The sequence below is a fragment of the Callorhinchus milii genome, unplaced genomic scaffold (genome assembly GCF_018977255.1).
Source record: "Callorhinchus milii isolate IMCB2004 unplaced genomic scaffold, IMCB_Cmil_1.0 Scaffold6, whole genome shotgun sequence".
Lineage (NCBI taxonomy): Eukaryota > Metazoa > Chordata > Chondrichthyes > Chimaeriformes > Callorhinchidae > Callorhinchus > Callorhinchus milii.
Genome location: NW_024704747.1, coordinates 12933549 through 12958891, shown reverse-complemented (window position 1 = coordinate 12958891; position 25343 = coordinate 12933549). Strand labels below are relative to the sequence as shown.

Below are 25343 nucleotides of genomic sequence, written 5' to 3'. Positions count from 1 at the left end.
TACATTCATGAACTAGTCATAAACAGCAGCCAATGTCACATGCCTGTGAGTAGCTGTGATTTCAGCTCTTGTAATTTCTCTGCTTTGTGAACCAACTTTCACAAAGATGTCTTTGTCCATTAATGGTTTAACTGGCAGTTCAGACTGTCCACTTCATTAGTCCATTGCATGTCCTTCAAGAAAAGGAAATCTGACATCCTGACCAGGATCCACTCCACGTGACTCCAATATCACACTATGTGGTTGGCTCGCCGCTCTCTGAAATGGACAAGCAAGGCATTCAGTTCCACTGCAGTACTTGGAATCACATAGTCTAAGCTGACACTCTAACACAGTGCTGGGATGTGTTGCATTATCAGTTGTTGTCTTTTGGATGAGATATTAAGCTGAGGTCCCATCTGTCTGTTCAGGTGGACGTTAAAGATAATGATAAAAGTAATTCTTGTGTTTTATATCATGTCATTGAGACATTTCAAAGTGCTTTACAGGATATGCTGTAAAGTGGATTGTCTGTGTATTTTATGGGCAAAACACCGCAGCCCAATTGCACACAGAAATGTTCCATAAACAGCCATGGAGTGAGGAATCAATTTTTTATTTGACGGATTGTTGGGCAGGACACCAGGAGAAACTCCCTTCTCTTTTCGAATAATGCCATGGGATCTTTACCATCCACCTAAACAGGCAGACGGGACCTCAGTTTAACATCTCATCCAAAGAGTGGTAGAGTCTCCTTTTCCACCTCAGTGAGGCATCCAGGCCTCAAATATAACAAGACTATATTGTGGTACCAGCCATCCTGTGATCATCCCTTTGAGGGAGAGTGACGCATTGAAGACAGTTTGGGGACACGTATACAGACAGACTACACACACAAGTAGATTATGCAACAACAACAAAATTACATTTGTATAGCACCTTTCACATCGGGAGGACGTCCCAAGGCGCTGGACAGACAGGGTTTCGGACCCAAGCTGAGGGTCAGGATTGGGGAGGGTGGAGGGCAAGGGGAGGAAGCAGGGTGATCGAAAGCACGGTCGAAGAGCAGGATCTTGAGATGGGTCTTGAAGGAGGCAAGGGAGGGGGCGAGGCAGAGGAACTGCGGCATGGAGTTCCAGAGGATGGGCGCAGAGTGGCAGAAGGCCTGTCCGCCAATGGTGGGGGTGGTGAGGTGAGGGACATGAAACAGGCCGGACCCCACTGAGCGGAGGGAGCAGGCAGGATGGGAAGAGGTTAGGAGGTCACAGAAGTAGGGGGGGAACAAGATCTTGGAGGGCTTTGAAAGTGAAGAACAGAATCTTGAACAATATCCTCTGTGTTATGCACGCACATGTTCACACTGGTATGAACAACACGCACTCACAGAGATTCATACACGTATACATACAGACTCAATGCACATAAATACATACACGTACATGTATAACAACAACTCGGATTTATATAGCACTCCTCACGCATGGTAGCGTTCCAGAGCACTTGACAGTGGCGGAGCATGACACCGAGCGGGGGAGGAGGAGGTGACTGTAGGCATGGTCAAAGAGAAAGGTCTTCAGGTGTAATCTGAAGATGGGGAAGGAAGGGCAACGCAGAGGGATAGAGGAAGAGTGTTCCAGAGTTTGGCGGTGTAGTGGCTAAAAGCACAGTCATCAACGGTGTTAGGGAGGGCACGAAGGACATGCAGGAGGCCGGAGCCAGTCAAGCAGAGGCAGCAGGGCTTGGGGATTAAGCGAGTTGGAGAGGTAGAATGGTGCCAGGGCATGAAGGGATTTGAAAGCGAGTGTGAGAATCTTTAAATAATAATAATCCTACATTTGATATAGCGCCTTATCACGTTGAGATGTCGCTAAGCGCTTCGCAGAATATACTGTAAATTGTAGTGGCTGTGTATTTTCAATCCATTCTGCGATAGGAAACCAGTGGACCTGGCTATAACTGGTGTGATGCGGGTACAGAGTTTAGTAGGGTATGCGGGTGATGGACTTTTGGATTAGCTGGATCTTGTGGATGGGAGTTGGGAAGACCAGTGAAGAGGGAGTTTGAAAAATCGAGTTGGCAGGTGACGAACGCATGGACGAGTGTTTCGGCTGCGTCTGGGGTCAATACGGTGGGAGATGGGCAATGTGGCAGGAGTAAGGAAGGCGGTCCTGGTCAGGGACCGGATGTGGGGAAGGAAGGACAACTGCGTGTCGAACCTGACGCTTAGGTTGGTGCTTGTGAGTCTGAGGGATAGGCTGGGGAGGTTGAAGAGATCAGAGCCGCAGGATAGCAGACGTTGATGGGAGCCAATGAGTATGACTTCCGTCTTGTTGACATTTAGTTGCAAGAAGTTTGCACTTAGCCAGGCTCTGATGTCTGCCAGGCAAGCCGACAGAGCATCGGCAGACCTTGAGTCACAGCTGGCGGAGGAGAAATAGACAAATGTGTGTCACCTAGAGGGCGCATACAGATGAGGAAGAGAAGGGGGCCAAGGATGGAGCCCTGGGATACACCACAGGTGACTGGGCGGGGGCGGGAGGAGAAACCGTTTGAAGAGACAAACTTAAGGCGGTTTGTTAGGTAATAATAATAATCCTTGCATTTGATATAGCGCTTTTCACGTCGGGAGGACGTCCCAAAGCGCTTCACAGAACACACTGTAAAGTGAATTGACTGTATATCTGTGGGCGAACGCGGCAGCCAATTGCGCACAGCAATGTCCCACAAACAGTCGTAGATTGAAAATGACCAATTTATTATTATTTTTTGGTTTTGGAGGGATTATTATTAGGCTCTGTGTGGAGTAAGGAAACTTGCCCAAGGTTTCCCCCTCTGCCTGGAATTGAACTCAGGTCTCTCACTTGCAAAGTGAGTGCTCTAACCACTGAGCTACAGGACTCAAACCAGGTTAGTGAGGTCTCATTAAGGTGGATGAGGGAGGAGAGGCGGTGGATGAGGATGTCGTGGTTGACTGTGTCGAACGCAGCGGAGAGGTCCAGGAGGTTGAAGAGGGAGAGGGAGCCCTGGTTAAAGAGAGAGGATGTCATTTGTAACCTTGACAAGCACCATCTCTGTGCTGTGGGCAGAGTGGAAACCGGACTGGAGGAGCTCGAGGAGGGAGTGGAGGAAGAGCTAAGAGCAAAGCTGGTTAGCGACAACACATTCCAGAACTTTGGCAAGGAAGGGCAGGTTGGAAATGGGTCGATAATTTGTGAGGTTGGAGGAGTTAAATGTGCGTATTTTGAGGATGGGAGTGATGACAGTGGTTTTAATGGGGAGAGGAACAGAATCTGAGGAGAGTGACTGGTTGACTGTGTCAGCCAACAGTGAGAAGAGGGGGAGTTGGGTGATAAGCAACTGTGTGGGGATCGTCTAACCTTATTCCATTTACCCGCCTTATGCCCATATCCCTTAATCCCTTTAGTTTTTAAAAATCTATCGATCTAGGTCTTGAATATGTTCAATGACTGAGCATCCACAGCCTTCTGGGGTAAAGAATTCCATAAATTCACTATCCTCTAAGTGAAAAAATATTTTCTCAACTCAGTTCTAAAGGGCTTTAGTCCTGAGACTATGACCCCTAGTTTTAGATTCTCTAAGTAGGGGAAATAGTCTCACACTATCTACCCTGTCAAGACCCTTAAGACTCTTATAGGTTTCTATAAGATCACCTCTAGTTCTTCTATATTCTAGAGAATATAGGTCTAGTCTACTCAATCTCTCCTCGTAGGTCAACCTGCTCATCCCAGAAACCAACCTAGTGAACCGAGTATATCCTTTCTTAGATAAGAAGGCCAAAACTGCACACAATATTCCAGGTGCGGTCTCACCAAGGCCCTATACAATTGCAGCAAGACTTCCCTACTTTAACCTCTTTGCAATAAACGCTAACACGCTATTAGCCGTTCTAATTGCTTGCTGTACCTGCATACTAACTTTCTGTGATTGGTGTACAAGGACACTTAAATCCTGCTGAATAATAACCTCCCCTAATAGTCTCTCCCCCACTAGAAAAGAATCTGCTTTTCTATTTTTTCTGCCTAGGTGAATTCACACTTCCCCACATTATACTCCATCTGCCACCTTTTTGCCCACTCACTTAACCTGTCTATATCCTTTGCATCCTCCTTGTGTCCTCCTTACAGCTCACTTTCCCACTTAGCTTTGTATCGTCTGCAAATTTAGATACATTAAGCTCTATTTCCTCATCTAAGTCATTAATGTAGACTGTAACAGATGAGGCCCAAGCACTGATCCTTGCGGTACTCTACTAGTCACAACCTGCCAATCTGAGAAGGATTCATTTATCCCTACTCTCTGTTTTCTGCCTGTTAACCACTCTTCGATCCATGCTAATATATTACCCTTAATCCCAGGAGCCTTAATCTTATGTAACAACCTTTTATGTGACACCTTGTAGAATGCCTTCTGAAAATCCAAATACACGATATCCACTCGTTCCCCCCAATCCAACCTGCTAGTTGAGGCCATGGAGGGCTTTGTATGTAAGGACCAGGATCTTGAACTGGATCTTCTGAAGGATAGGGAGCCAATGGAGTCGGGCGAGAATGGGGGAGATGGGGTCCGGAGTTTGGTGTGGGAGAGGACACGGGCTGCAGAGGTCTGGATTATCTGCAGCCTGTGGAGGGAGGAGTTGGGAAGGCCGACAAGCAGAGCGTTTGCATAGTCTAATTATATTATGACTTTCTAAGTGCCCCACAATGACGTCCCTAATTATACTCTAGAATTTTCCCTACCACCGATGTCAGGCTAATTGGTCTATAGTTCCCCATTTTTTCTCTCCCACCCTTCCTAATTAGCAGTGTTACGTTTGCGACCTTCCAATCAACGGGAACTGTTCCAGAATCCAGGGAATTTTGGAAGGTCAAAAACAATGCATCCACTATCTCTGCAGCCACCTCTTTTCAAACCCCAGGATGCAGGCCATCCGGTCCAGGGGATTTATCAGTTTTTAGTCCCATCAATTTCTCTAGTACTATTACTTTACTGATATTAATTTATTTAAATTCCTCACTAACATAGTCTATTGATTCCCCACTATTTTTGCTAAGTTTTTTAGTATCTTCACCAACATGACGACAGAAGCAAAGTATTTGTTTAGTGACTCTGCCATTTCTTTATTCCCCATTATAATTTCTCCTGTCTGCCTGTAAGGGACCTACATTTACTTCTGATAATCTCTTCCTCTTTATATACTTGAAAAAGCTGTTACAATCTGTCTTTATATCTCTAGCTAGTTTACTCTCATATTCAATTTTCTCCCTCTTAATCCATTTCTTGGTTTTCCTTTGCTGATCTCTAAAGCCCTCCCAATCCTCAGGTTTACAGCTCTTCTTGGCAATATTATAGGCCTCTTCTTTTAATTTTATACTTTCTTTAACATTGTTCTGGAACATTGGTGCGTGGAAACTGACTGCTGCATTTCACCCACGAAATACAGTCAACATACTGTAAATGCACTTTACAGTATGTCCTATGAAGTTCTTTGAGACGTCTCGACAACATTATAGGGTGCTAAATCAAATGCAAGAGTCATTATTAACACCTGTTTTGCTTTCTTTCAATCTTCTCTTTCTCTCTGTCTCATCTTGTCCAGGAGCCTGAAGTGCAAGATTGAGGAAGAAGGCACCAAAAGAAAATTGCTGACAAAGCAAGCCAAGTTCAACAAAGGTCACTGCATTCACTGCCTGGAGCCCTTCAAGCTCCTAGTCAACAGCAAGCGGTGCTGCTTGGACTGCTGCCTCTTCACTTGCAAAAACTGCAGCAAGTTCCACAAGAAGGAGTACGGCTGGGTGTGTGACCCCTGCCGAGTGGCCAGGTCAGACACTGTATGGAACACAACAATAAATTACATTTATACAGCATCTTTCAGATTGGGAGGAAATCCTAAGGCACTGGATTGTCAGGGATGTGCCCACTAGCTGGTAGTTGGGATCAGGAGGGGTGGAGGGCAGGGAGAGTAGAGGTAGGAGGGCGACCGAAGGAGTGGTCGAAGAGTAAGTTCTTGAGAAGTGCCTTGAAGGAGGCAAAGGAGAGGCTGAGGCAAAGGGACAGTAGGATGGAGTTCCAAAGGGTGGGGGCAGAGAGCCTGAAGGCCCAACCGCCAATGATGGGGTGCCAAGGCGGGTGACATGGAGTAGGTCGTAGCCCGCTGACCATAGCGTAGACAGGAGCTGTGTGATGAGCAAGGCTGGCTCAGGCGGTGTGTGGTGAGGGTGGCTGTGCTGGGTGGTGTGTGGTGAGGGTGGCTGTGCTGGGTGGTGTGTGGTGAGGGTGCCTGGCTCGGGTGTTGGAAAGCAATTATTGCTTTCTATGTCCGAGGTGGAACAGGCTAGAAGAGGGACTTAGTATCTTTCTCCTGTTCTTGCTTTCCCATGTTATTTAATTTTTACAGAAGACAATTTCCTGAAAGAAATCTCAAACTGTACTCTGCAGGATTCTGAGGTTTGCCTTCTCACGATTTGAACATTTAGCAACTAGGAGGGAATGGTTTAGCCCATCGAACTCGCTCCTATTGCAACCATCTCCCAGGCTGGCCCACTGGTAGCGCTCTCACCTCTGACTCAGAAGGTTGTGGGTTCAAACCCCACATTGAGACGTGGAATCACATAGTGTATGCTGACATTCCAATGCTGAGGGTATGTTGTATTGTTGGAGGTGCCGTCCTTCAGATGAGCTGTAAAACCTCATAAGAACATAAGAAGGAGTCCTGTAGCTCAGTGGTTAGAGCACTTGCCTCGCAAGTGAGAGACCTGGGTTCAATTCCTGGCTGTGTGAAACCTTGGGCAAGTTTCCTTACTCCACTCGCCTGATAATAATCGCTTAAGAAAAAAATAATAATTTGGTCACTCAATCCATGACTGTTTGTGGGACATTGTGTGCAATTGGCTGCTGCGTTTTGCCCACAAATATACAGTCAATTCACTTTACAGTATTTTTGTGAAGCGCTTTGAGATGTCTAGAAGACGTGAAAAGCGCTATATCAAATGCAAGGATTATTATTATTATTATTAAGAACGTAAGAAATGCGAGATGAAAAAAGACCAAGGTCCATCTAGTTCGCCTTCCACCTTCCTGGTGGTCGCATGCATGTATGTACTGTCCCCTTCATGAATCTATACTGGCTATCAGGTGGATGTTAAAGATTCCATGGGACTATTCGAAAAGAGAAGGAAGTTCCTCTCTGCCGATGACCTGGTTGACAATCCCTCAAATAAAATTGGTCACTCACTCCATAGCTGTTTTTGTGGAACACGCCTTGTGGAAGCTGGTTGACAACTTTACCCACAAAAGGGGCAGTCAATCCAGTATATACAGAACATACTGTGAAGCGCTTTTGAATATGGTCCTGAAGAGAAAGGCAATGTACCTTTAAATAAAGGTATTAAATTATTCTTTAATACCTTACGCTCCTCAAATATTTATTGATCCCTCGTGGAGTCCTGTAGCTCAGTGGTTAGAGCACTCACTTTGCAAGCAAGAGACCTGAGTTCAATTCCAGGCAGAGGGCGAAACCTTGGGCAAGTTTCCTAACTCCACACACCTAATAATAATCCGTCCAAAAATAATAATAAATTGGTCATTTTCAATCTACGACTGTTTGTGGGACATTGCTGTGCGCAATTGGCTGCTGAGTTCGCCCACAAATATACAGTCAATTCACTTTACAGTGTGTTCTGTGAAGCACTTTGGGACGTCCTCCCGACGTGAAAAGCGCTATATCAAATGCAAGGATTATTATTATTATTATTAAATCCCTCAACTGATATCTCCTCTCTGACGTTGTGGGGCTGTGTGTCCCAGATTCTTATCACTCTCTGAGAAGAAATTTTGCCTTTTCTCAGTCCTGACCCATTCTGCCCTGATTTTAAGGATGTGTCCTTTTGCAACTGAGAAACCCATCAGGGCTCACGGTGGTTGCACAGAAATATGGAATGCTTTCCGACTCTCAACAAACCTTTTATCATGCAGGTTGGAGTTGAACAGAATTAACCAGAAGCCTCCCTCTCACAGACTAAAGGATTGTGCACTTTTCCCACAACTGGGGCTGCAATTGATCAGCATAGAGCCATTAGCACTGCATGATCGCCACCTTGTGGTTATTGGTTGTCAATGTATAGGTTGGAAATGTGGATCCTGATCTTCATACTGTTTCACACATTTGTGCTGGGGCTTCTCATGATATTTACTTGGCTGTATCGAGCGGCATTATCATATTTGTATTATGACACTGGTCACAACTTCCATATACTCAATATTCTAATCACCATGCAGCTCTTTGGTGCCTCAGAGTTTCTGCATTGAAAAGAAACTCACATAACTCACAGTTTAGCTTATAACTTTGCAATAGCTCACAGGATGTGTCTCAACTGTCAAGCTCTGTCCTTACTCTGCTCAGAAATCGAGGTTGTTGCTCTTTCCTGCAGGATTGTGAAGATTGGGTCACTCGAATGGTTCTACAGCCATGTGAAGTCTCGCTTCAAGCATTTTGGCAGCACCAAGGTCATGCGTTCCCTGCACAGGAGACGTCAGCCCGGAGAGAAGCCCTCCCCAGGACACTTCGGTAGGATAGTCATTTCTTACACTGCAGTCCTTAAGGCACTGCCTGATTTCCTGTGTACTCCACAATGCTGAGCTTTCACTTAAAATTTATTGGATTATTTAATATTGAGATGTAACTTAATTTCGAAAGAGTTTTTGTCAGAGCTTAAAACATGCCTCACACACAGCACAACCAAACTATTGGTTAATACTGTCTCTTACTCAACCCCTTCACTTTTTGAGGGCAGAATAGGTCAGGACTGAGAAAATTGGTCACTCACTCCATGACTGTTTGTTTGACATTGCTGTGGGCAATTGGCTGCCACGTTTTGCCCACAAAATGCACAGTCAGATCCACTTTACAGTGTATCATGTGAAGCGCTTTGAAACATCTCAACAATGTGATAAAGCATTATATCAAATTATATCAAATGCAAGGATTATTATTATCCACAAATACCTTCAATCGCCTCTCCTGAAGGTACTGCGGGAATGGTACCAGGGCAACCGGCAACCCTAGCTTAAATTACTGTTCACCAGTACTGAGACATGACTGTGCCACAGCTAGGATTCAATCCCATCTACAAGCACCGGCCAGGAGGGAGAAAATATAAAAGGATCCTGGAAAGAGAACTAGGATTTATAATAATCCTTGCATTTGATATAGGACCTTATTGTGTCTTTGAGACGTCTCAAAGCATTTATGGTTGGAGGATTGGATTTTTGGGAGTAGTGAATAAATGAGTTACTTGAGATGGATTGAGAATCATTACAGTGTGGGTTGGATTTGAACCTGGAAGATCAGTGTATTAACCCAGATTTCCTCCCCATCCTAGACACCATAGACACACAAGTTTATTGATGTTTTTACTCCAAATCCATGAGTTAACCAAATAATGTTCTATAACAGATTGTCTGTTACTGAACAGGGCCTGAACCAAATAGCAACAACAACAACTTGGATTTATATAGTGCCCTCCACGCCGGATGGCGTCTCAGAGCACTTCACAGTAAGGATCCCAGGGCCGAGCCAGGGGGAGCGGGAAGAAGGTGACCAAAGGCGGGGTCGAAAAAAAAGTTCTTCAGCCGAGACCTGGAAATAGGAAGAGAAGGGGCGAGGCGAAGGGAGTGAGGAAGGCAGTTCCAGAGCCTCGGGGCATAGTGGCTGAAGGTACGGCCACCGAGGGTGGAGCGGAGGAGTCAGGGGACAAGGAGGAGGCCAGACCTGGTGGAACGAACGCAATGGGCACTGTTTTGAGGAGAGAGGAGGTCAGAGAGGTAGGGGGTTACAGAGGAGTGGAGTGATTTGAAAACAAGGGTGAGGATCTTGAAGTCGATCCTCTCTGGGACAGTCAGCCAGTGCAGTCTGGCAAGGACTGGGGTGATCGGGGAGCGGAGTTTGGTGTGGGTAAGAATGCAGGCGGCAGAGTTTTGTATGACCTGGATTTTATGGATGGTAGTGGAGGGGAGACTGGCGAGGAGCGCATTTGAATAATAACAACAACTAGAATACTGGATTATCTGCAGAAGCTAGAATTATTCTCCTTGGAGCAGAGAAGGTTAAGAGGAGACTTAATAGGAGTTTTCAAAATTATGAGAGAATTCGATGGGGTGGTCAAGGAGAAACTTTTTCCACTGGCGGGTGGCTCGGTAATCCGAGGACACCAATTACAACCAATGTGGTGTGTGCATTTTTTCTGTACCTCTGTGAGGTGGGAAACAACAACCATTGCTCAGCATCAGCACCAATTAATTTTGTGTGTGAGTCAGTAGGTGGCGCTGCAGAGCATCAGTGATCATAGAATCATAGAATTATACTAAACAGATGTATTCGGCCCATCGTGTCTGTGCCGCTCTTTGAAAAGAGCTATCCAAATCAATCCCACTCCTCTGCTCTCTCCCCATAGCCCTACAAACTTGTCCTCCCCAGTCAATTATCTACTTCTTTCTTAAAAGTTTCTTTCTTAAACGTTGTTATCAAATTGGCTTCAATCACCCTTTTGAGGCAATGAATTCCAGATCCAAACAACTCGCTGTGTGAAAATATTTCTCCTCACCTCCCCTCTGTTTCTTTTAACAACTATTTTAAATTGGTGTCCTCGGGTTACCAAGCCACACACCATTGGAAATAGTTTCTCCTTGACCACCCCATCGAATCCTCTCATAATTTTGAAAACTTCTATTAAGTCTCCTTTTAACCTTCTCTGCTCCAAGGAGAATAATTCTAGCTTCTCTCGCCCCTCCTGATAACTAAATTCCCTCATTCTTAGTACCATCCTGGTAAATCTCCTTTGCACCCTCTCCTCCATCCACCTTCCCATGCCTCGCCCATCCTCTCCTCAAACTCCAACTGTGAGGAGATGCTAGACTTCCTCAAATCCAAAATCGATAGCTGAATACATTCAGCCACCTCTTCCCCGTCCACCACCACGCCCCCAACGCCTCTTTCTCATGACCCAACCCCCACCCATCCCCCTCTATACTCTTTCGACCTTATCTCTCCCTCCTCCCTCACCACAACTGTCCGCAAACTCAAACCCACCACCTGCTCCCTCAATCCCATCCCCACCTCTCTCCTCATCTCCCAGTTCTACCTTCTGGCCCCTCTCTTGTCCGATGTCATCAATCTCTCCCTGTCCACCGGTTCAGATCCCACCACCCTAAAAACAGCCGTCATATCCCCCATCTTGAAAAAAACATTCCTGGAACCATCCCTCCTCTCCAGCTACCGGCCCATCTCTAACCTCCCATTCCTCTCCAAGGTCCTGGAATGAGTCGTAGTGTCCCAGCTCCGCTCCTTTCTCTCTCGCCATTCCCTCTTTGAACCCCTCCAATCCGGCTTCCGCGCTGCCCACAGCATGGAAACAGCCCTGATCAAAGTCACTAATGCCCTTCTGAACATCTGTGATCAGGGCTCCCTCTGCCTCCTTGTCCTCCTCGACCTCTCTGCCACCTTAGACATTGTCGACCACTCCATCCTCATACACCGCCTCTCCGCTTTACTCAATCTTCGCGGACCTGCACTTGCCTGGTTCGATTCCTATCTCTCTCACCGTCTCCACTTCGTTGCCTCTAACGGTTTCTCCTCCAGCCCCCGCACTGTCACATCTGACGTCCTCCAGGGCTCTGTCTTTGGCCCTCTCCTCTTTAATATCTACATGCTCCCCCTTGGTGACATCATCCGCAGACATGGAGTCAACCTCCACATGTATGCGGATGACACCCAACTCTATCTTTCTGCCTCCACCCTCAACTCCAGGATCACTGCTGTCCTGACAGACTGCCTGTCGGACATCAAGTCCTGGATGAGGGCAAACTTCATCACCTCCAGGCTCGACGAGGCAAATGCCCTGCTTGTCGGCCTCCCCAACTCCTCTCTCCACAGGCTGCAGATAATCCAGAACTCTGCAGCCTGTGTCCTCTCCCGCACCAAACTCTGTGACCCCATTTCCCCCACTCTCACCCGACTCCATTGGCTCACTATCCTTCAGAGGATCCAATTCAAGATCCTGGTCCTCACATACAAAGCCCTCCATGGCCTCGCCCCACCCTACCTCTGTGACCTCCTAACCCCCTACCAACCTGCCTGTTCCCTCCGCTCAGCCGGCTCTGGCCTGCTCCATGTCCCCCGACCCACCCGCCCACCATTGGCAGGAGAGCCTTCAGCCACTCTGCCCCCAACCTCTGGAACTCCATCCCCCAATCACTCCACCTCACCCCCTCCTTAGCCTCCTTCAAATCCCTCAAGACCTTCCTCTTCAACCATGCCATCAGTCACCTCGCTTCCCCTCCCGACCCCAGTTCGGGTCTGAAATGCTGTACTCTGTCCAGCGCCTTGGGACGTCCTCCCAACGTGAAAGGCGCTATACAAATATAATCTTGTTGTTGTTGTTGCCTTGACATCCTTCCTAAAGTGTGGTGTCCAGAACTGAATACAGCACTCTAGCTGAGACCTAACCAGTGTTTTATAAAGGTTCATCATAACTTCCTGACTTCGCATTTTTCCACATTAAACTTCATTTGCCACATGTCTGCCCATTTCACCTGTCTGTCTATGTCCTCTTGCAATCTGCTGCTATGATTCTCAATGTTTACTACCTAGCTTAGTATCATCTGCAAACCTGGAAATTGTACTCCCTATACCCAAGTCCAGGACATTCATATAGATCAAAAAGAGTAGTTTAGACCATAAGACGTAGGAGCAGGAATAGGCCATTCTACCCCTCAAGTCTGCCCCACCATTTAATAAGATCATGGCTGATCTTCTAACCTAATTCCATTTACCCGTCCTATCCCCATATCCTTAATTTAATATTTTTTAAAATAAAATTATTTTTATTATAAAATATTATATAATAAAAATATTATAAAAAATATAAATTATATAAAATAAAGGAATATAATCCCTTTATCCTTTAGAAATCTATCAACCTCAGTCTTGAATATGTTCAAGGACCGAGCATTCACAGCCTTCTGGGGTAGAGAATTCCACAAATTCACTACTCTGAGTGAAGAAATGTTTCCTCAACTCAGTTCGAAAAGGCTGACCTTTAATCCCGAGTCTATGGATTAGATTCTCCAACCGGGGGAAACAGTCACATGCTATCTACCCTGTCCTTTAGATCTGTTCAAGGCACTCCATGTCAGGGCACAGATCCTATATATTTCTAGTTCAGAAGATTGAAAACACATTTGATTTTGTAATTTTACAGCCTGTTAAAGTTGATTTATACAGAAAGCTTGAGAAAACATTGTTAAGTTAGCTCAACAGAATTTTATTGTAGCTTCAATGAATGAAATCATTGTTAAAAAAAATCTTTAATCAGCTTCCATGTTTATTGCACCCTCACTCTTCTGAAAGCAATGACTCTTTCTGGTTCATGGTTCCATGAAGCCTATTTGTATTCCCTCTGCCAAGGGGACATTCTTCCTCACTCAGCATCTTCCACATCCTACAAAAGACAAAATACTGCAGATGCTGGAAATCTGAAATAAAAACAGAAGTCACTGGGAACACAAAGCAGGTCAGGCAGCATCTATGGAGAGAGGAAAGTGATTTAATGTTTTAGGTCGATGAAAGGTCATCCATAGAAACTCACTTTCATCTCTCCGTAGATGCTGCCTGGCATTCTGTGTGTTCCTAGCGACTTGTGTTTTTATTTCCTCCACATCCTGTTGGGTATTCTGCCAACAGGCCAGGGAGCAAGGAAAAAACCAAAAGGAGTATCGTACTGTGAAACTTTGGTGTTGGCAGGGTTTGGGGAGCATCACAGCCATGTCGTCACACACACCAAAGCACTTTTCCAACATGGGGGTGGTGGGGGGTGGGGAGTCTCTGGTTCGCTCTTTGGGGAGAAAACCCTTGTGACTTTCACCTCCCAGGGAAGCTGAGGCAAACTAACACACACCTCTGCCTCAGATGAGATCTGCTAACATAGCATTAGTCAGGGTTTCATGAATGGAGCTTGGACAAGACCAAGTGGCAGATGTCACCTGTGGATCGATACATTAGAGTGAGGAGAGCTTCAGGAGAGCAACAGGGAAAACTGAGGAGTTAAAAGGTTTCCTGATTATTATAATGAATAATAAAAATTCTGGTTTTAATATTGTTAACTTATAGTTTATTATCCTCTACAGGCTTGTCTGATGAACAAGGTGGATCTTACAGTGCCTATGAGAATTACACTCCCGGTGAGAGAACAACAGTTTCCTTTATGTTCAACAATTCCATCGTCACCTGCCTCTAATCATAGTAGAATCACAGAAGGTTTATAAACAGAAGGAAGCTATTTGTCTCCTTGTCCCGGTGCTGGCTCCAGCTCTCTCACTGCAGCTCTACTCTAACCCCATTCCCCTTCTCTCTCCCCATTGTGTCTGTGCTGGTGCTCGCTCCCCCAGTGGAGCTCTTTACTCTAACCTGTCTCTCCATAACCTTCAATTCCCCGGCTCCCCTGAAATCCAGGGTTGTTTCCAAACTCACCCACTCCCCCGGTACAACAATCATCTTTGCTCACTCAAAACACAAACCCCACTGCTCGAGTGCAGATGGCAGCAATCCAGTCTCACTGTTCACCGTCAGCTGTGGCTCAAGCATCTCCGCACCTACCAGCTCTCCCTTTCACAGGCCCAAACTGAATTTGACTCCAAAGTGATCCTGGAGACAAACAACAATCCAAAGGCGATGTTTTCCACCGTCCATCACCTCCTCCGTGCACCCCCTCAAGCCTCCTCTATCCTCACATCAAACTCAAAGTGTGAAGAGGTCCTAGACTTCTTTGTCTCAGAGATTGAAAACATTCGCTTGGCTGCATCGTTCTGCCCACCATGTCCTCTTCCAGCCTTCAAGACCATCAACACAGCCTTCTCCCTCTGCCACGGTTCCTGTCCTCCTTACACTCCTTTTCCCCATTTCTTCTCCTCCCTCTCAACAACAATCACCTGGATTAAGTTCACCACCTGCTGCCTCGACCCCTTCCCCACCCAGCTGCTGGTCACCCAACTCCCCCTCCTCTCCCCCCTGCTGGCCGACATAGTCAACCAGTCTCTCTCCTCAGGCCCTGTTCCACTCCCACTGAAAACCACTGTTATCACACCCCTCCTCAAAAAACCCACCCATGCCCACAGCTCCCTCTGCCTCCTCATCCTCCTGGATCTCTCTGCTGTGATCGACCCAATCGATCACACCATCCTCCACCACCGCCTCTCCTCCCTCATCTGCCTTAGTGGGACCGCCTCCATTTCATCTCGGCAAATGGTTTCTCCTTCCGTCCCCACCCGGTCACCCCAGGGCTCCATCTTTGGCCCTCTCCTTTTCCTATCTATATGCTCCCTCTGGGCGATGTCATCCGCAGACACGGGGTGAACTTCCACATGTATGCAGATGACACAAAAATCTACTTTGCCTCCTCCAGTACCAACTCCAGGTCTGCCGATATACTATCAGCTTGTCTGGCAGACACCAGAACCTGGTTGAGTGCAAACTTCCTGCAGCTGAATATGAACAACATACTCCTTGCACCTGTCAACTTCTTCACTCCTGTGGATCTGAACTCCTCAACCTCCCTGGACTCTCCCTCAGACTCACCGAACCAGTGCACATTCTAGGCATCCGGTCGACCCCCAGATATCCTTCCTCCCCCACATCCGGTCCCTGATCAGCACCACCTTCTTCCACCTCCACCACATTGCCGCCTCGGACCATACCTTACCCCAAAGTAACCCTCAAGTGTCACCTCCCGCCTAGATTACTCAAACTTACTACTCAACGATCTCCCCAGCTCCACTATTCAAAAGATCCAGCTCATTCAGTACTCTGCCGCCCACACACTTACCCGGAACAAACTCCGTACTCACATATCACCAGTTCTGGCCAGGCTCCATTGGCTCCCCATCACCGAATGGATCGACTTCAAGATCCTCACACTCATGTTCAGATCCCTTCACTCTCTGGCAACTCCCTACCTCTCTCACCTCCTCACTCCCCAGTCCACCACCCGGCGCCTCCACTCAACTGACACCGGCCTCCTGTTCGTCCCTCGCCCCACCATCAGAGGTTGCACTTTCAGCCACTACTTTCTCAACATCTGCCTGAAAACCTTCCTCTTCGACCGTGTTTACGGCTATCTCACCCACCTCGGAGTCAGGCGAGGGCGCTATATAAGGGCAAGTTGTTGTTGTTCCCCTCCACTCTTCCCATTGTGTCCGTACTGACTCCAGCTCCATACCTTCCCCTTAATCCCCTGTATTTTTTCCTTTAATATTTTTCCTCACATGTTTCTATCTAATACCCTCTGAACTGTGAGATGGAACTTGACTTCAACAACCATTGGTAGTATCACTCCTTTTTCTGCTTTATTTTAATCCCAATTTCCTTAGACATCCAGGGAGGTTTGGATGCCCTACCTTTGCCTTCTGTAGGAATGTATTTGTTCCGTCCCCAAACTATATCCTTCTTGAAGGCTTCCCATTGCTCGTTAGCTGTTTTATCTGCTAGTGGCCAAGGGACGCTTGATTGTCCTGACAGTGAACCACAAACAACAACTTGTACTTATATAGCGCCCTCCACACGGGGTAGCGACTCAGCACTTAAACACTGCCCTCACTTCTCTCTCTCTGTGGTGTCTATCAGTCCCTTTATTTCTCCCTCTCCTTCTCCCTCATGCTCTCTCTCTCTCTCTCTCTTTTAATCACACTGCCTCTCCCCGCCCTTCCTCTCATGCGCTCTCTCACATACATTCTCTCCATCTATCTCACACACTCTCACAATTATTCTCTCTCGCTCCCCTACTTACACCCTCTCTCCCACACACTCTCTCTCCTCTCATAATCCCTTAAAAAAATATAATAATTTGGTCATGTGGGACCCTGCTGTGCGCAATTGCCTGCCATGTTTCGCCTACAAAATATACAGTAAATTCACTTTACAGTATATTCTGTGAAGCGCTTTGAAACGTTTCAAAGACATGGTAAGGTATACATCAAATGCAACAATTATTATTATCTCTTTCACACTCTCTCTCTCAATCACACTCTCTACACCTCCGAATCAGTCTTTCTCTCCTCCCTTGCTCACACACTCTCTCCCACACACACTCTGTCACTCACACTCTCTCTATTTTTTCTTTCCCCCTCACTTTCTCTCTTTCCTGCTCTCTCAATCACTCCTTCTCCCCTCTTTCTCTCAGTCAGGTTGGCACACTGCAGCGGCAGGAGTCAGTGGTTGGTAAGGACGTGGTGGATAAGGAGAAGTGCTTAACTTCCTGACACACTGCAGTAACGGCAGGAATTATATCCACTCCCTTAGTCCTCCCAACCACCGGCTCCTGCCGCTGCCATGAGAAAACTATTCCTCGAGGAGGGAAGGAGCAGATGGCCCAAAGTTGGAAATGGTTTCGGGCCAGATGAAATCATCCCTGGGCCACCTGTTGGACCACTCTGGTTTGCTCAATTCAAACCATTCCCCAAATATCTCCAAAGGAACCTTCTTCCCCCAATCCTACCCAGCCAAAACCCCCCAAAACACACACACACTCTTAATTCAATACAGGGAAAATAACCCAGCCAACACAGTACCCAATGACCCCTGAAATTATTTCCCTCTCCCCCCCCACCCCCCATCCCCAACCAGTCAAAGAATGCTCACACTTCTGACAAGGTGTAACATCCCTGTAGTATATGCAGATGTCAGCTTCACTCAGTAGCATGCTTGCCTCTGGATCAGAAAGTTGTAGGTTCAAATCATCAGGACTTGGAGCTCATAGACTAGGCTGGCACTCCAGTGCAATACTGGAGCAGGGCCACATTGTCAGAGGTGCTGTCCTTCAGATGGGATATTAAACCGAGGTCTATCTGACAAAATCCCATGGCAGTGTTTGAAAAGAGGAAGGAGTTTATAATATTGCAGTATGATAAAATTGGCCATTAACTTCACGGCTTTTTTAAGAGGAGGAGACCAAAGACAAGCCCTGAGGAACACTGCACAAGAAGGTGTGGAGGCTAGAGGAGAAACCGTTTGAGGAGATGAAGTGGAGGCAGTGTGAACGGTATAATCTGAACCAGTCAAGGACAGAGCCATGAAGGTTGAGGTGAGAGGACAAGGCGGCAGATGAGGATAGAATTTTCTATGGTGTCAAAGACAGCAGAGAGGTCAACGAGGACAAGAAGGCAGAGGGGGCCCTGGTCGCAGATGGACAGAATGTCATTTGTCACTTTGACCAGGGCTGTTTCTGTGCTGTGGGCGGCATAGAAACCGAATTGGAGGAGATCATGAAGGGAGTGGCGGGAGTGGAAGGAGCAAAGCTGGGAAGCAACAATTCTTTCCAGGACCTTGGAGAGGAAAGGGAGGTTGGAGATGGGTCAGTAGTTTAAGAGCAGTGATGGATTCAGGGAGGGTTTTTTAAGGAAAGGAGTGATGACGGCCATTTTTAATGGGGTGGGAACAGTACCAGTGGACAGGGATAGGTTTATATCTGTGAGTGGAGGGGCAAGGAGGTGGAACTGGGAGGTAAGGAGAGGGGTAGGGATGGGTTCAAGGAAGCAGATGGTCGGTTTCATGCGGGTTAAAGTGGTGGAGAGAGGAGTGGGAGACGAGTTTGAAGGTGTGGAGGGAGGGATGGGTAGGGGCTGGGGGGAGATGGGGCAGGGGGTAGTAGATGTAAGGGCAGAGGCAGCTGAGCGGATCCCTTCAACTTTGGATCGAGAAAATCCAACATTGCCTCACAATTGACATTGGAGGTGAGGATGAATGAGGCGTGAGAGGGTGGTGGGGAAGGAGCCGGTTGGTGATGGAGAAGAGGAGCCTGGGGATGTCCTTGGCCTCCAAGATTGTCTTGGAGTAGAACAACGATTTAGTGGAGGCGAGGGCAGAGCGGTAGGATTTGATAAGATCCAGCCAGATCTGCTGATTGACCGTTAAGTTCGATTTAAGCCAGGTGAAGATAGCTGACATGTTGTCTGTGCCTTGGTATCCTGCCAGCTTCTGCAGTCTGATCTCCAGCACATGCTGTGACAAGCCCAAATGATCAATCACCTAACCTGATCTCTGCTAACTTAAAAATAAACATCATTGTCAATAACAGGAAGGAAAGGCTGCTTGGACTGCTCACACTGCCAATAAAATGGAACAGCTTAATATCTGTAAGTCCAGATAGAGCACAGTTATTTTCCATACCTGGTCAGAGTGTGTGCTTTTAGCATAATTTGTGTGCCGAGATGGAACAATGCACCATTAAATGGTAAGTGACATTAGTGTTGTCTATTTGTTTTGTGATCCTCATGCCTGTGATCCCATTAAAGCACTGCTGTGTTGAGAGTTGCACTGTCAGGTTCCATCCTCACTATTAATTCTGTGTTCTCTCCATTATTCCTTATAGGTGAATACAAGCATCAGGCAATGGCGGGGGTTCTTGAAGTGAATGAAGACACCTTAGATGACTCAGAGGCTCAGAGTTATAGCCTAGTAATGTTTTTTCCGAATGTCACATGTGTGTGAAATGAGAGCTGTGGTTTCTTTAAATTAAAATGATGTCTTCAATGGCATTGGGTGTAGGAGGTAACCGGTATAAAGAGTGATACAGTGCATTCAGTATTCATCACAGCAGATATGTGGGGGGGGCAATGACAATGTCTGCCGAGCTAGACAAGCATAGAACTTGCCAAATCAAGACCTTTGACTGCTGGTTAGTGAGACAACAGCTTTTTATTGCACAAAAGAAATATGCAGGATATGTAAAGTGGATCTTGCGTGTTCTAGGGAATGTTCGTCAATGGGGTAAGAGAAGTGGCAGAGAACTAGGGGAAGAGCTTGAGAGATTGGGTAGAGCAAGGGATAAATTGGGGGAATTAGGATCCTTTTAATTCAGGGGAAGGGGGTTCTGGAGAAGCCAGACTATTGGTCAGTGTGCTTTCATTTTTAGTGGTAAGTTATCAAGAGTTTTCATGTCCCAAACTCCTCAGGTACGGAGGAGCAAGCGACTCCTTTCAGTGCATCCTGTTGACTTTGACATAGAGTCTGAGTACTCAACACAGTCTCGCCGCCAGTCATTCCAACTTCCTTCACCGCTTTATGACAGGAATGGTTTACAGGTAACTCTACTGCTGCTATTCTTCACTAACTTTAGTACAATTTTTTTGTTCAGCCTGGTATCTGACACATGCAGAAAGCCATCATTATGCTTAAGCGTATCCAAACCAAGTTGAGAATTCCAAACATCCCATCTACACATGGAAATCCCAGAGGTAGATTGTTGGAATGGAATGCACACTCTCACCCTGGAGGGACACATCCTGCTTACTCAATTCCAGAAAGTATTGGGTGCAGGTTGGCAAAGACCCAGGCTTGGTGACTCCAGAGTGTGAATTGGGATGCTGCTCAAGTCTAATCAGCTAAAACCATATAACTTGCCATTGATAAATTTGCAGGTGTCTGGAGAAAGAACAGGGGTGTGGGACTGATTGGGTAGCTCTTCCAAAGAGCCGGCACAGGCACATTGGGCTGAATGGCCTCTTTCTGTGTTGTAGTATTTTATGATTCTATGATATTGCTGTCTGGGAAGCTTTCCCACTCCTTGTCCAGTTAGGATCACCCTGCCCATTAAGGCTTTGGCTTGCAGGGTTAACAGGAGCTGAGTGGGATGACTCCCTGCCCCCCCAATGACTGGTCTGCCCTTCCAGGTCCTGCAGATGAGCCACGTTGTCTGTGTTGTCATCAGCAGTGCAGTGGAATAATACAAACTTGTCTAGTTCAGGAACCATTCTACCAAGACGGCTACAGAGAGCTAGTTTGATTCCAACATTCTGTTGCAAGACATGTCACCTTGGAGCCAGTTCAGCTCCAAGGAGACCCCGCTTACTCCCACAAAGAAGGATAATCAATACTTGGTCACAAAGTACAATGGAGCTCTGCTTCATCTAGCTTGGCATTCACCAATTACTCAACACTGCATTAACTGGTGTCAACCCATTGAGAGATCAGGCAAGTCTGGTTCAATTCCTAGTCCCTTAGCTCATGGGGAAGCCCTGGGCTAGGGAGGGTGAGAAATATAATAATAATATTCACCATTGGACAGAGCTACAGTTCAATAGGAAAAGTGACCATTCTTCATGTGTTGAGTGTGAGCTGAGGCGGAATTATCACAGCAAAGCCGATCCACGTCTAATTTGCTATTCACGTAAATTTGCATAAGTTACCTCATTATAATTTGCATAATCGCCTAAATTATACATGCACCTGAATCCCTTTCATTTTCCTACTAAAATACACTTAGATTTCTTTATGTTAGTCGTATTTTGAAAGTCAAATAAACAGCTAAGTTGTAATGGTTTCTTGGTCCCAAATAATCCTAAATGCTAATGCAAATCATCTCCTAACTCGTAACACATTAATGCACTTACCAGTTGATGAAGTTCCACACTGTTGCTATGTTTGAAACACTAAAGCACGGGAAGCAAGGTTTTGACCCATCATCGTGGTGTTATTTTGTGTTGGAGGATGAGAGCTTTACATTGTAAGGGCCCAAAGCCAGGTCGAGGTACTGTACTTATTCCTTGCTTAAGAATATCAAGTGGACATCTGTGTCATAATGTAGAAATATGAATTGGTTTCTTATCAAAAGAAGTGCTGGCTCTGAAAATACTAATTGTCGTCACAAAAGACAAACTTATCCAATAACTTTGTGTTATGTTGTTTTAATTCAATTGATACGATTCATAAAAGTTTACCTGTATTTGCTGAAGGCGCATTTCAACCTCATGGGTTGGCCAGAGAGATCAGATTAGGGTCAATGATTTTTGAAAGCTACTGAAGTATAAATAACCTCCTAGTCCAGAAGATGGGTTTGGCATTTCCAACTCTACTCTCTAGTTTTTGCCACATTTTGACAGCTTTCTGAAACCAAATTCGCTCAGCTTTTTGTGAATTAAACCTCACAATGTTTCGCCCACAAAACACACAGCCACTACACTTTACAGTATATGCTGTGAAGCGCTTTGATATGTCTCAAAGATATGATAAGTACTATATCAAATGCAAGGATTATTATTATTATATATGAACACTAGCTTTACCTGTTGCAGCTACGCTTGCAACCAAAGGATCCAGTATGGAATGGAGCTTTCAGTATTAGTATACTTTATATTGTTATTATACTTTATAGAATACTTCATATTATTTTTACATTTTATGTTATTCCTTTATATTATTATTGTATATTATACAGAAGTTTATATTGTATTACTTTATATTATTATCTATACTAATAAAACGACAATGTTTGTGTGTGTGTATCAGCCAACATCGCAATAACCGATTCATGTAGAGACATGATTTATACCTCATCGGGAAGGACTTGGAAGCGCGAGTGTCATGGGCATATTTTTTTCCAGGGCTCTCCTATCCTTGATGAAAATGCTTTAGTTAAGCTCCAAAATATGAGGTATGCATGTAACAAAGTAGCAACACAGGGAATCACACACTGTTCTAGAGAGATACATCTGTACTAATATATTCTGCAACAAAGTAGCGACAGAGAAATCCATGGGTGTGGGGGGATGATCTATTATATAAAGTATAATCTAATATAAAGTATAATTTTTCTGTCGCTACTTTGTTGCAGAATATATTAGTACAGATGTATCACTGGAACAGTGTGTGATTTCCTCTGTGACTACCTTGTTGCATGTATAACTATATGTGTAGGTGGGATGCATGGAATTCTCAGTTTGGTTTGGATACACTAAGCAAGGTGATGGGTTTTGCATGTGTCAAATACCCAGCTGACCAAAAAAAAAGCCCTGTCATTCTTTTCAGCAACGATGGTTACTTCTCATATTGTACTTCCAGGAATCCTATTCAGAATTTTCCTTTACCGGCAGTGGCCCCACGGATGGAGGCTCCAGGAGAGGATCACTGTTTGCTGAGGCAGACCTGGCCTCGGTATTCCGAGACATCATCCAGGAGAAAGGACACAGCATTGCAATGCCGGAGCAGCAGTTCAGCACTGAAATCCGAATGGAAGTCAATGCCAGGAGGAAGAGCTTGGACAGGACCAAGAGCGGTCTGTTCTGTTAAATTAGGACATCAATTTTCTACAGGAAGGGGAAATGCATTGGGGAGAAAAACAACTGTGTTGTGATGGGGAAGTAAATTGGGGAGAGCAAGTGCATTGGGAGGGAACGTTTATGATGTGTTCTTATTCCTATTCAAAGAATCGAGGGAAGAGATAGCAGAGGCATTATTACAAATATATAACTCATTAGAAAAGGGAGTAGTGCCAGAGGACTGGAGGATAGCTAATGTTATACCTATATTTAAAAAAGGAGATAGAACAATTCCAGGGAACTATAGACCTGTCAGCTTACCATCGGTGGTAGGGAAGATAATGGAATCCTTACTGAAGGAGGTAATAGAAAAACAACTAGAAATAGAAAACATAATAAAAAAAGTCAACATGGATTTCAAAAAGGAAGGTCATGCTTGACCAATCTCATTGAATTATTTGAAGATGTAACAGAAAGAGTAGACAAGGGTAATGTGGTAGATGTAATATATTTAGATTTCCAAAAGGCATTCAATAAGGTGCCACATAATAGACTAATGAATAAGGTCAGAGCATGTGGAGTCAGGGGGAAAATAGCAGAATGTATAGCAAGCTGTCTGCAAAACAGGAAACAGAGAGTAGGGGTAAAGAGTAGCTACTCAGACTGGCAGGGAGTGGGCAGTGGTGTTCCACAAGGATCGGTCTTCGGACCACCGTTGTTCACAATATACATTAATGATTTAGACTCGGAAATCAGCAGTACAATTTCAAAATTTGCAGATGACACCAAATTGGGGGGAGTAGTTAATACAGAGGAGGACTGCAACAAATTACAACAAGACATCAATAAACTTGCTGCATGGGCATTTAAATAGCAAATGCATTTCAATGTAGAAAAGTGTGAGGTGGTACATTTTGGTAGAAGGAATAAGGAAGTCACATACATACTGGAAAATAAAAACCTAAATGGGGTAGAGGAGCAAAGGGATCTAGGGATACACATACATAATTCACTAAAAGTAGTAACGCAGGTTGATCCCAGAACTGAGAGGTTATACCTATCAGGAAAGGCTGAACATGCTTGGACTCTTCTCCTGAAAAGAGGAGGGTAAGGGTTGACCTGATAGAGGTCTCTAAAATGATGAAAGATTTTGATAGGGTCGACATAGGGAAGATGTTTCCACTTGTGGGGGAGACCCAAACCAGGGGCCAAGGGTATAAAATAGTCACAAATAGATCAGATAGGGACGTGAGAAGAAATTTCCTCACTCAGAGAGTAGTGGGAATGTGGAACATGCTGCTACAAGGAGTTATTGAGGCAAATAGAATAGATGTATTTAAAGGAAAGCTAGATAGTTACATGAGGGAGAAAGGAATAGAAGGAATATGCTTGCCGGCTTAGTTGAGGAAGGGCAGGAGGAGGCTCATTTGGAGCATAAACACTGGCATAGACCAGTTGGGCCAGATGCCTTTTTCTGTGCTGATATTCTAATGTATTCTAATGGATAACACACAAGCGTCATGTCCTTTCACAAAATATATTCAATGATGCCTTCAAACTTGATAATTCCCAAGTTGAAACCCATACATTTGACTCATGAAGAAGCTTTGAATATGCCATGTGATCTGTACATTGACTCCTACAACAGTGTGATGCTGTCCCCTTCTCCCCTCCCCATAAATAGGTTATACACTGTTACTTCTCAAACGTTCAATTAAAATGCATAGAAATGTTTAGCTTTGCATGAGGATCCAGCTTTGTCTGGAGGTATCCTATGTGTGGTGTGTATATGCAAGACCTGGCCTTACCATGTTAGTGCCACCTGTACAAAACAGCTAGGCTCCATCACCCATGGGCATTTTCTTGCATTGAAACCTTGTTCTTTCTGCTTCTGGCATTGCCTCTGCAGACTCGTGTTAAATTGCAGTGTGGATGCTAAATCTATAATAACATCTACCCTGTTTCTCATTCTCCACCTCCCCTCCCATTCCATCTATTGACACCAGAGGAGATCTTCCATCGTGAGCACAGGCTTCCCCGCACGCGCTCTGTCCCCAGAGTATGGAACTTGTCAGGAGACACGGATCTGCACCGCTTGCTTCCACAGGAGAAACACAGTGCCCAGTACTACGCTGATATGGAGAGCTCCGAGGATGAGCTAGCTCCTGAGTATCCTGTCTATCAACGCCATTTCATACGGCACAGGAACAGGAGTGGTTCCCAGGAGAACTCAGGCAGTCAGGTAACTCTCCAAAGCTCCAAAAGAT

General features: G+C 45.6%; 1 protein-coding gene across 1 annotated transcript in view; it reads left to right on the top strand.

Annotated features, from left to right (window-relative positions):
• Nucleotides 1–25343, top strand: part of LOC103186699 (melanophilin) — a 59375-nt gene that overhangs the window by 18369 nt on the left and 15663 nt on the right. The window contains exons 3-9 of the mRNA XM_007905884.1: nt 5597–5818; nt 8427–8563; nt 14179–14232; nt 19413–19498; nt 19996–20124; nt 22880–23093; nt 25083–25318. Of these exons, the coding sequence (XP_007904075.1) occupies nt 5597–5818; nt 8427–8563; nt 14179–14232; nt 19413–19498; nt 19996–20124; nt 22880–23093; nt 25083–25318 (1078 nt within the window). The remainder of the gene's footprint in view (nt 1–5596; nt 5819–8426; nt 8564–14178; nt 14233–19412; nt 19499–19995; nt 20125–22879; nt 23094–25082; nt 25319–25343) is intronic.